General features: G+C 39.0%; 1 protein-coding gene across 1 annotated transcript; it reads right to left on the bottom strand.

Annotated features, from left to right (window-relative positions):
- On the bottom strand, window positions 1-8,412 carry LOC120313416 (vomeronasal type-2 receptor 26-like). The gene is made up of 4 exons (XM_039355329.1): window positions 8,349-8,412; window positions 7,451-7,631; window positions 4,123-4,249; window positions 1-2,044 (listed from the first exon to the last, which is right to left on the bottom strand). The coding sequence occupies exons 1-4, from the start codon at window positions 8,410-8,412 to the stop codon at window positions 1,109-1,111; spliced, it is 1,308 nt and encodes a 435-aa protein (XP_039211263.1). The 3' UTR covers window positions 1-1,108.
- Window positions 8,413-12,963: the final 4,551 nt, after the last annotated feature.

Genomic DNA, 12,963 nt, shown 5'->3' with positions numbered 1-12,963 from the left:
CTATTTGTGGAACACAGTGGCTATAACATTATGAAACACATAGTTGACCTGTTGCAGCTCTTTTGAGTGAGTATACCTGAGATAAATCTTTATTCTCTGTGCATGGGAAGGCTATTTTAGATTAAATTCAATTTGGGTATATTCAAAAAAAGCGGATTGGGGTGGGGAGAAAGGCTGCAGGTTTGAACAAGCATATTGGCAATAAGCTGTAGACATCTTAGACCTAATCCATCTCATTTTATATGAACTTCCAGAATATAATAGAGTCTTACATCTGCAGGCTTATTGTTGTAAGCCTGGCAGAATTATTTTAAGATGGGTGACTATGTAAACCTTTTAAAATAAATAAATAATTTAAGCAAATAAACTATGTTTAGCCATGAAATTTTCTTGAGAAATGAGAATTGCACAATATCACATTATTTTCATGAGAAACCTATACATAAGACAGGAAGCCAAACTTTGAACAGAACAAGGTAAAACAGAATGATGCCAGGATGGTAAAGAAGTGAGACAAGACAATATACTTTGTTCTTATTTATTCATTCTGTGTGCTGAAATGGTATTAAGGGAATTTGAATTAGAAGAGGAGAAACGAGGTTCTACATTAGTGGAACAAACTTCGACAACCTTCTCTATGTTAGCACACTATATTTTTCAAATAAACAATCAGATTGGCTCAGATGATGTGCAGACAAAAGTCAAGGCAGCAAATAACTAATTGCCCAGGTAGAGGAAAAAGGTTCAACCCATGACATGAAAAGAAAGAAAAGAAAACACATCAGAACTTCGTCAACGGTTAACAAAAGTTTGTTGTCTCTTCTAATGATTAGATAAAGCAAAGGAGTTCTATAATGCTCTCTTAATTGGTTTCAGAAAAAATATGGTTAGTCATATTTTATTATTCTTCCTAAATATGGATTGGGATAAAATAAAGTAATTATTCAAAAGAAAATGACTTCTTACAAACGTTTAATATATGTTACTGTATCAGTCATAATTGAATGTTCACATGATAGACAGTTCTTAGAACATATAACAAAGATTTTACTTTCAATGTATCCTATTTTATCTTAACAATAATTTGGGTAAAAAAGACCTTCCAAGCTCAAGAGCCCTCATTGGTTTTTATCATTAGATGCTCCTTAGTGTTCATGTCAGGTCTCAGAATAAGGATGTAACATTTGGGGACAAAAATACAGCCCAATAAACCCAGGCCGGAGGCCAAGATGGAGAAGTTCTGTACAGCCACCATGTATTTCCCTTTAGTGCTCAGGTAGGTAGGGACAAAGGAGACCCAAACACTGCAGAAAACCAGCATGCTGAAGGTGATCCACTTGGCTTCATTGAAAGTCCCCGGAAGTTTGCGTGCCAGGAAAGCCACGAAGAAGCAGATGGCAGCCAGAAAGCTCATGTAGCCAAGGGCAGTGTAGAACATGGTGATTGAGCCTTCATTACATTGCAGGAGGATCTCTCCTGGTTGAGAATGCATGTCAGAATGTGGAAATGGGGGAGAGATTCCCAACCATGTAGTGCAGATACCAACCTGAACCCCAGAGCAGGACAATACAATGGAGTTGGCCAGACTTTTCCCCAACCATTTCCTCATCCTGCTGCCTGGCTTTGTGGCCAAAAATGCCACCACCACCATGATAGTCTTGGCCAGCAAGGAAGAGACAGCAACTGAGAAAACCACACTGAAGGTGATTTGTTGAAGAAGGCAAGTCACTTTCTTGGGCTGACCAATGAATAAAAGGGAGGTCAAGAAGGAAAGCAGGAGAGAGACCAAGAGAATGTAGGTGAGATCCCGATTGTTAGCTTTGACTATGGGGGTTTCTTGATATTTAATGAAGATTCCTAGAACTAAGGCAGTGTTTAGAGAGAGAAAAAAGGCAGCGATAGCCAGGATGAGACCTAATATTTCTTTATAGGACAGGAAAGTCTCAACTTTGGGAACACACTGATCTCGCTTCTTGTTGGAATACTCTTCATCTGGACACTTTTCACAATGTGCTGCATCTGTAAAACATGAATTGCTCTTTATCTAGTGATTCAGTGATTTTCTACACCTCATGACCAGCTGACCAGAAGCAGGGTGTAACTAGAGCAATGAAGTTTTGAAGGTTTTTTAATCTGTTTTACTGCTGGAATAATGAAATATAGAGGAAAAATGATCTATCTTGAAGAGTGACAATTGAATAACACACATAAATAATTACTAAGCATGAATAAAGTGATTATAGAAAAACATTGCTATCATCCTTCTCTTTATTTGCCCAAATCTTAAGTTATGTGTATGTATATCCATAGCCCCTGTGTTCATATGTCTGTGTTTTGTTTAAACAATTCTTGATAGCATATATTTGAATACTTTCATCTATTAGTTTCATTATTTTCATTTCTGTCTTTCTAAAAACCATGTCCCAAAGGTCTACATTTGCTTTGTAATATGCAGAATATATGGTACTCATTCTTGCTATTTCTGACATAAATACTGTAAATATTTTTCCTTCGTTGTTATGGCATTTCCAATGTTTATTGTTATATCATTTGTCTATTTTGAAATTGTTGATTTAGTTATATAATAGCAATTTCCTTAACTTATAAGTGGGAATGGAATTTTCTGAATTTTGATATTTAGTAGTTGACATTGACTTTGATATGATAAGATAAGATAAGATAAGATGAGATGAGATGAGATATATGATGTTATATAAGATATGATATAAGACAGTGGTTCTCAACCTTTCTAATGCCGCGACCCCATAATACAGTTCCCCATGTTGTGGTGACCCCCAACCACTTATACATCACCGGGTGCCAGGCGCATGGCCAAAGAAAAGGGGAAAAAAATGGCAGACAGCCTTGTTTGGCGACCCCCGTGAAATGGTCATTCGACCCCAAATGGGGTCCCGACCCACAGGTTGAGAACCACTGATATAAGATAAGATGTAAGATAAGATATAAGATATAAGATAAGATAATCTTTATTGTCATTTTTTTACTGTGGGCACACTGGGATACATTAAAAATGAAACTCTGTTGCTTGCTCTCAAAAGTGTATACATACATAACACACATATAAACATGCTATATACAATATATGCATATATCAACACCCTTACCTATAAATATATATAAATATTCATCACTGTCCATCTTGAATACATAGCAGAATGACAGGATGCTCTCTATTGTTCCTCTGTAGAAAGTGGTAAGGACATGAGAAGGAAGATGTGCTTTTCTCATGCAACGCAGAAATGCAGGCATTACTGTGACTGCTTCACCAGTGTCTTGCTGTTGTGTGACCAAGCCAGCCTAATCGTTAGCTGCACACCCAGAAATTTGATGCTAGTAACCATCTCCACAGGTGTATCATTAATACATAGAGGAGTGTGACTGTGCCTGCTTTTTCTGAAATTGACAATGATCTCTTTGGTTTTTCCAATCTTTAATGTTTTTTCAATGTTTTTCTTACACCTGTTGACCAAACCTTCAACCTCCTTGTAGTAAGCACCCTCATTGTCTTCTTGAATAAGGCCCACTACTGTTGTATCGTCCACATACTTCACGAGATGGTTGGTGGCAAACCTAGCACAACAGTCATGAGTCAACCTGTTTGTATACTTGTTTCAAATTCTGTCATCTTTCTTAAGATTCTTCCATCTTTTCCAGGACTGCTTTTGACTGTTTGAGCAATTTCTGAAAACATCCACTATGGTGAAATACCTTCACTGAACAGTTCTTGCTGTTGAAAGATTCAATCTGGATCAGTCATTGGGACCAAGGTTTAGTCTTCTGAGCTTTCAGACTCATGCTGAAGCCCATTCTCAGGGAATTTTTCTCTTATCAGAATGTGTGAGAGAAGTTCCCCAAGGTGGGCTCCAGTACAAGTGCAAAAGCTCAGAAGACTAAACCTCTGATCCTGGTGACTGACCCAGATAGGATCCTGCAACATCATCCTGGGACACGTATATTTGCCTTCATTTATGAGTTCTTCCTCTGTTTTCAGTCCCTTTCCTGAGTGTGAATGCTGTATACCTGCATATGATTAAATCTTGCTAATATAGTTGTCCCTAGAATAAAAGGCCGATGTTCCTTCTTTGTTCTTGAGCAACCTACCTTCCTGAGTGGAGATTGTTCCTTCCATACATGGAGAGCAGTCATAGCAGCAAACTGGTTCTCCCTCTCTTGTGAGCTTGGTGTATCCCGGGAAGCAACTTTTAGTACATCTAGAAAAAGGGGCCTTCTAAACAGAAAGAAAATTATGGAAATGTGTGAATGAGCAGATTCTGTCTATAAGTGGAAGTCAGTGCCAAGATGGGTTCATAAACTCAAGAAGATACTTTCAAGATCTTTTCCCAAATATAATGAAAATGCTTTTGTTTTGGTGAAAACTTTCCACTCACAGTTTCATTTCAGCAGGATATTATCCTAGGGTTCCTGCAAGGCTGATGCTATGTCTATCCAGGCATCATTATTTTTCTGGGTTTTTTCCCTGCCAATGCAAGGCAACATGCCTTTGGACTCCAGATTTACTACCATCCTATTCTCTCTCTCTCTTTTTGTAATATATTTTATTGATTTTTTTAAACAGAGTTACTTAATAATTGGTAAACAGTGTGTTGTCTGGGTTTACATTTGTAAAAGAATCACTAAAAATTGATTTCTATAGTCCATAAGCCACATAATGCTTTTAGTTGATTTTCTCTTTTCCCCAAAATGTCCTCTTTTGCAAACATTGAATTAATAAAGTTCTTATTATTTTGATAGATAACAATTAAAAAGATAATTTTTCCCCAATATTCCTAAAAATAATAATTACATCAATATAATATTTCTTTTCTAACTAATCATTCTGGTTGCCTCATCATAGATCTTGTTACAGTCCTTATTTAAATTTGTTTCTCCCACAAAATTCAAAGTATTCTTACTGGTTAAGATTTTCCCAAAAGTTATTATATTTAAAAATTTAAGTCTATTTTTTCCATATAAACCATCTCAACACTTTTGCATTTCTTAAAGAATAGACAAAATAGTAAAAAAAAGAAAGGAGAGCAAGAGTAAAGAAACATAAAAAGTAACATACTACTTAAAATATATATCCCTCCTAAGCTAATATATATTTGTTTAAAAAATTTCTTATTCTTTTTAACCATAATTAAAAATATGTTTAATCTTTAAATATAACATTTAATGTGTCTAGTCATCTAGTCTTTTATTCAAAACATTTTTTTCTTTTTTGTCCATTATAATTTTCTTAAATTCAATCATATTTAATTATTTCCTTTATCTAAGCCATTTCAACTTTTTTATATTACTCATATCAAGAAATAGAATAAAAAGGGGGGGAGCATACTATGTTATTTAAGAGATTCATCCCTCTTAGAATGACATATATATTCAAAATCTTTTCTATTTCTTTAACCATATTCAAAAAAATGTTTCTTTTTTAAGTACTGTCTAATAGGTCCCATCATCTATTTTCTTGATTTCCGCTTTAGTTTTTTTCCTTTGCCCAGTATCTTTCTTAATCAATGTGTTTTGCTGAGTCAAAAATCTTTCCATATGTTCATAACTGTTACTGTAGATATAAAAAGCAAATCAGGTGAAATGTCTTTGTACGAGGCTTTTGCTTTTCCATGTTTATTGAAAATATTTTTCTTTTTCTTTCTCTTCGCTTCCCTTATCATTAATTTTCTCTCCGATGTTCCTAACATCTCTACAGTCCATTTTATCCAATCTGTTTTCTTGTCCTCAGATTTATTTTGTAGTCTTAAGGGATAAGTTGTTTTTTCCATTTCTTGTGGATTTTTTTCCCACTAGGATTAAATTATGTTTCCTCGCTTTGTTAAGTTCCATCTTTAAGTCTTTATTCCCAATTTTGTGCCCACTTATCTGTTTTATCTGCTCCTTCTCTGTTGTTGTTTTTGGGGATGTTTATTGTTGTTGTAGAGTTAACTTGGAAATAGATTGATTTATATTTTCAAATTTATTTTGGATTTCTTTGTGGTTTAAAATCATTGTTATTTGAATTAGTTGCAGTATACTATATATCTCCTTCTGAGGAGTATTTATGTTTTCTTGATATGTTCTTTCTATATGTCTCTGATCCATGATGGCCAAGAATTGGAGTTTTTCTTTTCTCTGCAAATAGCTTTAGAGTCCCAGTTAAATAAATATTTGTAATCCAAAGAGTTCAAAAAAAGATTTTTTTCCCCTGAAGTTTATAGTTCTTTCTTTGCCTGCAGCCCAGATTATTGTCTTTTTTTGTCACAGTTGTTCTTTGTTATTAAAGCTTTGAAGGTCACAAACACGGATTAGCTTTTCCCAGGCTTTGCCAAAATGAACAATTGTCTTTAGAGTGAGAATCTTAACTACTCAACAATTTTAGATTTGTCCAAATTTAAGTTTTAAATTTCAGGTTTTATATTTATTTCACTTCCATACATTTTGATCATCTATGAAAAGTTTAATTTGCCACTTCCATTAGTATAAGGGTGGGGTGGAAATTCCCCTCCCTCACTTTCAGAGGTATTTTGCTTCTTGGGGATCTTTTCCAGGAAATTAGATGTAGAATAGAAAAGAGAAGATCACATTCCTCACCCAGTTTCAAGCACGCTGTTCACTGTTATGCTGGTTAGTACTTTTGGACTTCGGTTGCAAATAGCTTGGGCAGGTCGGTGAAGTATGGCCAACCTTTCTCTGTTGGGTTAGAAGGCTTCCCCCAAGTCAAACAGAATGACCGCCATCATTCCAGAATTGCCGAGGCACCCTTCTTTCTTTGCCACCTCTCTGGACCAACTTAGACCCATTTAGAGTCCCCTGGTAGGGCGAAATTAACCACGGGGGTGCAGAGATCCACAAGCCCGCGACTGGTCGCTACCGCACAAGACTGGAAGTTCCTACTATCATCCTATTCTTAAAGCAGAGTCTAGTTCTGAGCAAGCACAGAATAAGATCCAGTGGAAGACAATATATGTAGCTTAAGGTAGAGCTATGGTGTTCTTGACTTCCCTGAGTTTGCTTGTTTGCTGGCAGATGTCTCTTTTAACAACTAGGTTACATTATCAGTGCTATCATCAGGTACTGATGATGTTATCAAGTTGGGTAATAAAATGTCTGCAAGCAAACAACCAAGCTCAGATAGCAACAAGGACTGCACTGAGTAAGATGCCCTGTAGCAAATCCCTCAGGGTTTAAGGACTTTGTATGGTTCCTTAGTTTCCTTACAGGGAACAAGCACCATTGGACTAGCCAACATGATTTCCATCCTACCTCGAACAATGTTAGCATTCCCATAATTAACAATAACCCTTTTGAAGGTCCAGGAGAAATAGTACTCCTTCAACCAGTCTTTTCATTAGTAGAGTGCCTCCATCAGAGTTAGAGGATTGATAAACCACACAAGCTGGTGGTTATGTAGGAACGGATGAATAACAATACTCACAAACTAGCAGACTTGGTTACCTGATTAAAGGATGATGGCCATATGATGGCATTCTCATTGATGGAGAACTTGATATCTGAAGAGACTTCTTCTTTTCCAATATTTCCAATTTTCACCCCAGCAGCAGACTTATTAGGAAATACTGCCCAGTCAATGATATCAAAGTCAGCAACAGGAATTCCTGCCTCATCCAAATAAGCATCATTCAATGAAAAATTGTAAATCTGGAAGTTTCTTAGAAAAGGATGGAGCTGGAAGGAAATGGAGAACCACACCTAGATTAGTGGATGTTTCCTTCCAGAAGGAAATAAGAATGTATTGATAATTAATTCTTGCTTGAGTTCTAAATCAAAAGTGGATAATCTCAGGTCCCAAACATATTTAACACCAGGAATCTCACAATTTTTCTAGGGTTGTTTCCCCACCACTGCTGTGGATATTTGCAAAAACACCAGTACCCCAATTTTACTTCCCTGAATATCAACTCCACCTTGGCTTTAAATCACTATCCTCAGCCTGGTGCTAATTCTTTAATCTTGTTTAATGGATGTTCCAAGATGTCAGAGCATGCACAGTCTTATTGCACTGAGATAACTCAGGAGTAAACACAATAAACAGTGGTCTGTATTAAATGGTGGTTTATATTACACTATCTACAATATCATACACCAGGAACAATATACATACACATGCTAATACAGCAGATGCCAACACACAGCAGTTACAGCAGGAAACAAAAGAGAGAGCACACATCTGCGGAGCCTTCCCTTTTATACAAGGCTCTTAAAGAGATACAGACCCTGCTTGCTCTTAAAGAGACATAGACCCTGCTGAGTCATTCCCATCATTACATCTTACATCTGACATTACATCAGCTGGTTAGCTTTTAAATCATTACCTTGACAAAAGACACCTGGTGTTTCATCTTTGTTATAGGGCTGCTGCCCTCTCCCTTTGTCCATGTCATCTTCTGGAAGGAAACATGCACTAATCTAGCTGGTGTAAAAAGGAAAATAATGTCCCAAGTCACCCTTGCTGCTTCCCCCTTGCTTTGGGATCTGGGGTGTAAAAGAAGAGCCGCAAGAAGTAGGTTAGAGATGAAAGCTATTTACACAGCCAGATGTGAAAAGCGGATGCTAGCAGACCTGCCTTATTTCTTATGCAATATTGTGATTGAACAAGTTTTCCCCCTTAAAGTTTTCCCCCTTAAATACAAAAAGTCAAGGTGGCGCAGCAGAGTGCAGTACTGCAGGCCACTTTAGCTGACTGTGTTCAGCAGGTCAGCAGTTCAAATCTCACCGGCTCAAGGTTGACTCAGCCTTCCATCCTTCTGGGGTAGGTAAAATGAGGACCCAGATTATTGGGGGCAATGTAAATATATATATATATATATATATATATAATATATATATATATATATATATATATATATATAATATATATATATATTGTTTTCTGAGGTTTTCGCGGGTATTTGTATATAGGTCTTTGGTTGTTCGGGTTTTCTCCCGCGTAAAATTGGAAGTGTCTTGGCAACGTTTCGACGAAGTCACATTCGTCATCTTCAGGCTGGTGTTTTTAGCTTCTTGCTTTGAGCAGCAATGTGTGGTTTTAGCTGTTTCTTCCTTTTAACTGCCAGTGAGGGTATGAACTGATTGGGTGGGAGCTTGGCTGTGTTCTGATTGGGTGGAGGTGTGTTCTGAATGGTTAGGGGCTTGGCTGTGCTCTGATTGGCTGGGGGAGTGTTCTGTTTGGTTGTGCTCAGGTTAGTCTGAGTTGCAGAGGGGTTTAAGATTTTGGGGTTAGGGAGTCGTTTGTCAATAAGGGCAGGTTTCCAAATGGCTGGTAGGCGGGAGGTATCATCTCACTTGTTCATGCTGTGTGGGCGTTTTTCTATCTCGATGGCTTCTCTGATTATTCTGTTATTAAAATGTTCACTTTTGGCAATGGTTCTGGTATTTTTAAAGTCAATTTCATGTCCTGTGGCTTTAAGGTGTTGGACCAGGGAAGATGTTGGTTCCTCTTTTTTGACTGAGTTCTTATGTTCTTCAATGCGTGCACTTATTCTTCTGTTGGTTTGTCCGATGTATGTGGTGGGACAAGTGGTGCATGGGATTTCGTATACTCCTTGATTTTCTAATTCAATTTTATCTTTGGGGTTTCTAAGGATGGTGGATATTTTTCTGTTTGTGCAGAATGCTGTTTTGATGTTGTGTTTATGGAGGATCTTACTGATTCTGTCTGTGGTGCCTTTTATGTATGGGAGGAGGGCTTTGCCGTTTTCTTGTTCTTTGTCTTGGATTTTAGTGGGGGTTTCTTTTTGGATTAGGTTTGTAATCTTATTTCTATGGAATCCATTGGATGTTAGTACATTGGTGAGAGTGTGTAGTTCGGGTTTTAGGTGTTGTTCGTCAGCTAAGCGTTTTGTTCTGGAGATGAGTGTCTTGGCTACAGAGTTGATCTGTGCTGGGTGGTGGTGTGAGAGAGTGTGCAGATAGCGGTTTGTGTGTGTTTTCTTCTGGTAGATGGTGTGTCCTAGGGAGCCATTGGATTTCTTGTAGACTAAGACATCCAGGAAGGGAAGTTGGTTGTTAGCTTCTGTTTCCATGGTGAACTGTATTTTGGGGTGTAGGCTGTTGAGGTGTGTGAGGAAGTTGTCCAGTTTTTCTTTCCCATGTGGCCAGATTATGAAGGTGTCGTCTACATATCTGAGCCAGAGTTTGGGTTTGTGATCCGATTTTTCTAGAGCTTGGGTTTCAAAGTGTTCCATGTAGAGGTTGGCAATGACAGGTGAGAGGGGTGATCCCATGGGTGCTCCTTCTGTTTGTTTGTATTTTTGTCCGTTATAGATGAAGTATGTGTTGGATAGGCAGTGGTTGGTCAGATCTAAGATGTGTTTGGGGGGGTTATATTTGTTTTGAATAGCTGTCAAGGCTTCTTTGATAGGCACTTGGGTGAAGAGGGATATGACATCGAAGCTCACTAGTAGGTCGCTGGGCTGTAAGCTTTGTTTCTTTATGATCTCTATAAACTGGAATGAGTTTTTTACGTGTGAGGTGATGGATTCTGCATAGGGCTGTAGTTGTTTGGCGAGAAATTTGGCTAGGTTTTGTAGAGGTGAGCCTATGGAGCTGACTATAGGTCTGAGTGGGGTTCCTTCTTTGTGTATCTTGGGGAGACCATAGAGTTTAGGGCATCTGGATGATTTCTCTCTAGGAATGATTCTTTGCTGGATCTCTTCGCTAATGGGGGAGGCTTTTATCTTGGTTCTGGTGGTTTTTTCCAGGTAGGTGGTGGGATCTGTATTTAGGGGTTTGTATGTGGAGTCTTGGAGTAGGTTGGTTAATTTGGTTTGGTAGTCAGATGTGTTCATAACCACCGTGGCGTTGCCCTTGTCTGCTGGTAGGATTATTATGCTGGTGTCTTCTTTCAGGTTACGTAGTGCTGTCTGTTCCTCTTTGGGTAAGTTGCTTTTGGGTGGCTTGCTGGTGCAGAGGATGTTGGTGATTTTGAGTCTGATTTTGTTAGCGTCATCGGGGTTGATTTTGGTCAGGCTGGTTTCAACTCCACATATAATGGTTTCAGTGGGGATGTGTTTGGGAGCGACTGCAAAGTTGAATCCTTTGGAAAGGACATTGGTTTCGGCTTTGGTGAGGATCCTATCTGAGATGTTATGCACTGTTTGTTTCATGTGTGGCTGTGAGGGAGGAGGGGTTTGTTTCTGGCGTTCTTGTAGTCTTCGGAGTTTGTTGGTGTGTGTATCTGTCTTGAGGGTGGTCTGTGTTTCGGCTCTCCAGACGGCGAGTTGTTTGGATTTGTCCAAACTCTGCAGCCACCAAACGGATCCTGAAAAGAACAGAATTGGCCCTAATCAGAAATGAACTTCACACAAAAAGATTCCTCCTAGACCGAATTAACAAAGATCTCCTCACACTCCACCTCAAACTCAGCAACAAGATCCACCCCGCACTTTGGGACAAATCCAAACAACTCGCCGTCTGGAGAGCCGAAACACAGACCACCCTCAAGACAGATACACACACCAACAAACTCCGAAGACTACAAGAACGCCAGAAACAAACCCCTCCTCCCTCACAGCCACACATGAAACAAACAGTGCATAACATCTCAGATAGGATCCTCACCAAAGCCGAAACCAATGTCCTTTCCAAAGGATTCAACTTTGCAGTCGCTCCCAAACACATCCCCACTGAAACCATTATATGTGGAGTTGAAACCAGCCTGACCAAAATCAACCCCGATGACGCTAACAAAATCAGACTCAAAATCACCAACATCCTCTGCACCAGCAAGCCACCCAAAAGCAACTTACCCAAAGAGGAACAGACAGCACTACGTAACCTGAAAGAAGACACCAGCATAATAATCCTACCAGCAGACAAGGGCAACGCCACGGTGGTTATGAACACATCTGACTACCAAACCAAATTAACCAACCTACTCCAAGACTCCACATACAAACCCCTAAATACAGATCCCACCACCTACCTGGAAAAAACCACCAGATCCAAAATAAAAGCCTCCCCCATTAGCGAAGAGATCCAGCAAAGAATCATTCCCAGAGAGAAATCATCCAGATGCCCTAAACTCTATGGTCTCCCCAAGATACACAAAGAAGGAACCCCACTCAGACCTATAGTCAGCTCCATAGGCTCACCTCTACAAAACCTAGCCAAATTTCTCGCCAAACAACTACAGCCCTATGCAGAATCCATCACCTCACACGTAAAAAACTCATTCCAGTTTATAGAGATCATAAAGAAACAAAACTTACAGCCCAGCGACCTACTAGTGAGCTTCGATGTCATATCCCTCTTCACCCAAGTGCCTATCAAAGAAGCCTTGACAGCTATTCAAAACAAATATAACCCCCCCAAACACATCTTAGATCTGACCAACCACTGCCTATCCAACACATACTTCATCTATAATGGACAAAAATACAAACAAACAGAAGGAGCACCCATGGGATCACCCCTCTCACCTGTCATTGCCAACCTCTACATGGAACACTTTGAAACCCAAGCTCTAGAAAAATCGGATCACAAACCCAAACTCTGGCTCAGATATGTAGACGACACCTTCATAATCTGGCCACATGGGAAAGAAAAACTGGACAACTTCCTCACACACCTCAACAGCCTACACCCCAAAATACAGTTCACCATGGAAACAGAAGCTAACAACCAACTTCCCTTCCTGGATGTCTTAGTCTACAAGAAATCCAATGGCTCCCTAGGACACACCATCTACCAGAAGAAAACACACACAAACCGCTATCTGCACGCTCTCTCACACCACCACCCAGCACAGATCAACTCTGTAGCCAAGACACTCATCTCCAGAACAAAACGCTTAGCTGACGAACAACACCTAAAACCCGAACTACACACTCTCACCAATGTACTAACATCCAATGGATTCCATAGAAATAAGATTACAAACCTAATCCAAAAAGAAACCCCCACTAAAATCCAAGACAAAGAACAAGA

The sequence above is a fragment of the Crotalus tigris genome, unplaced genomic scaffold, assembly GCF_016545835.1.
Source record: "Crotalus tigris isolate CLP2741 ecotype Arizona unplaced genomic scaffold, ASM1654583v1 scf7180000018682.9941245338:1185362, whole genome shotgun sequence".
Taxonomy (NCBI): Eukaryota; Metazoa; Chordata; class Lepidosauria; order Squamata; family Viperidae; genus Crotalus; species Crotalus tigris.
The sequence above is the reverse complement of the archived record's forward strand: the minus strand, read 5'-3'. Positions and strand labels throughout refer to the sequence as shown.

What these genes read in the sequence shown, in the direction of transcription:
- LOC120313416 (XM_039355329.1), bottom strand. Translation starts at nt 8,412, where the DNA reads ATGGACAAAGGGAGAGGGCAGCAGCCCTATAACAAAGATGAAACACCA. An exon ending in ACCAGGTGTCTTTTGTCAAG is followed by an intron (nt 7,632 to 8,348) that starts GTAATGATTTAA and finishes TGGATGAGGCAG; the next exon opens with GAATTCCTGTTGCTGACTTT. An exon ending in GTAACCAAGTCTGCTAGTTT is followed by an intron (nt 4,250 to 7,450) that starts GTGAGTATTGTT and finishes CTTTCTGTTTAG; the next exon opens with AAGGCCCCTTTTTCTAGATG.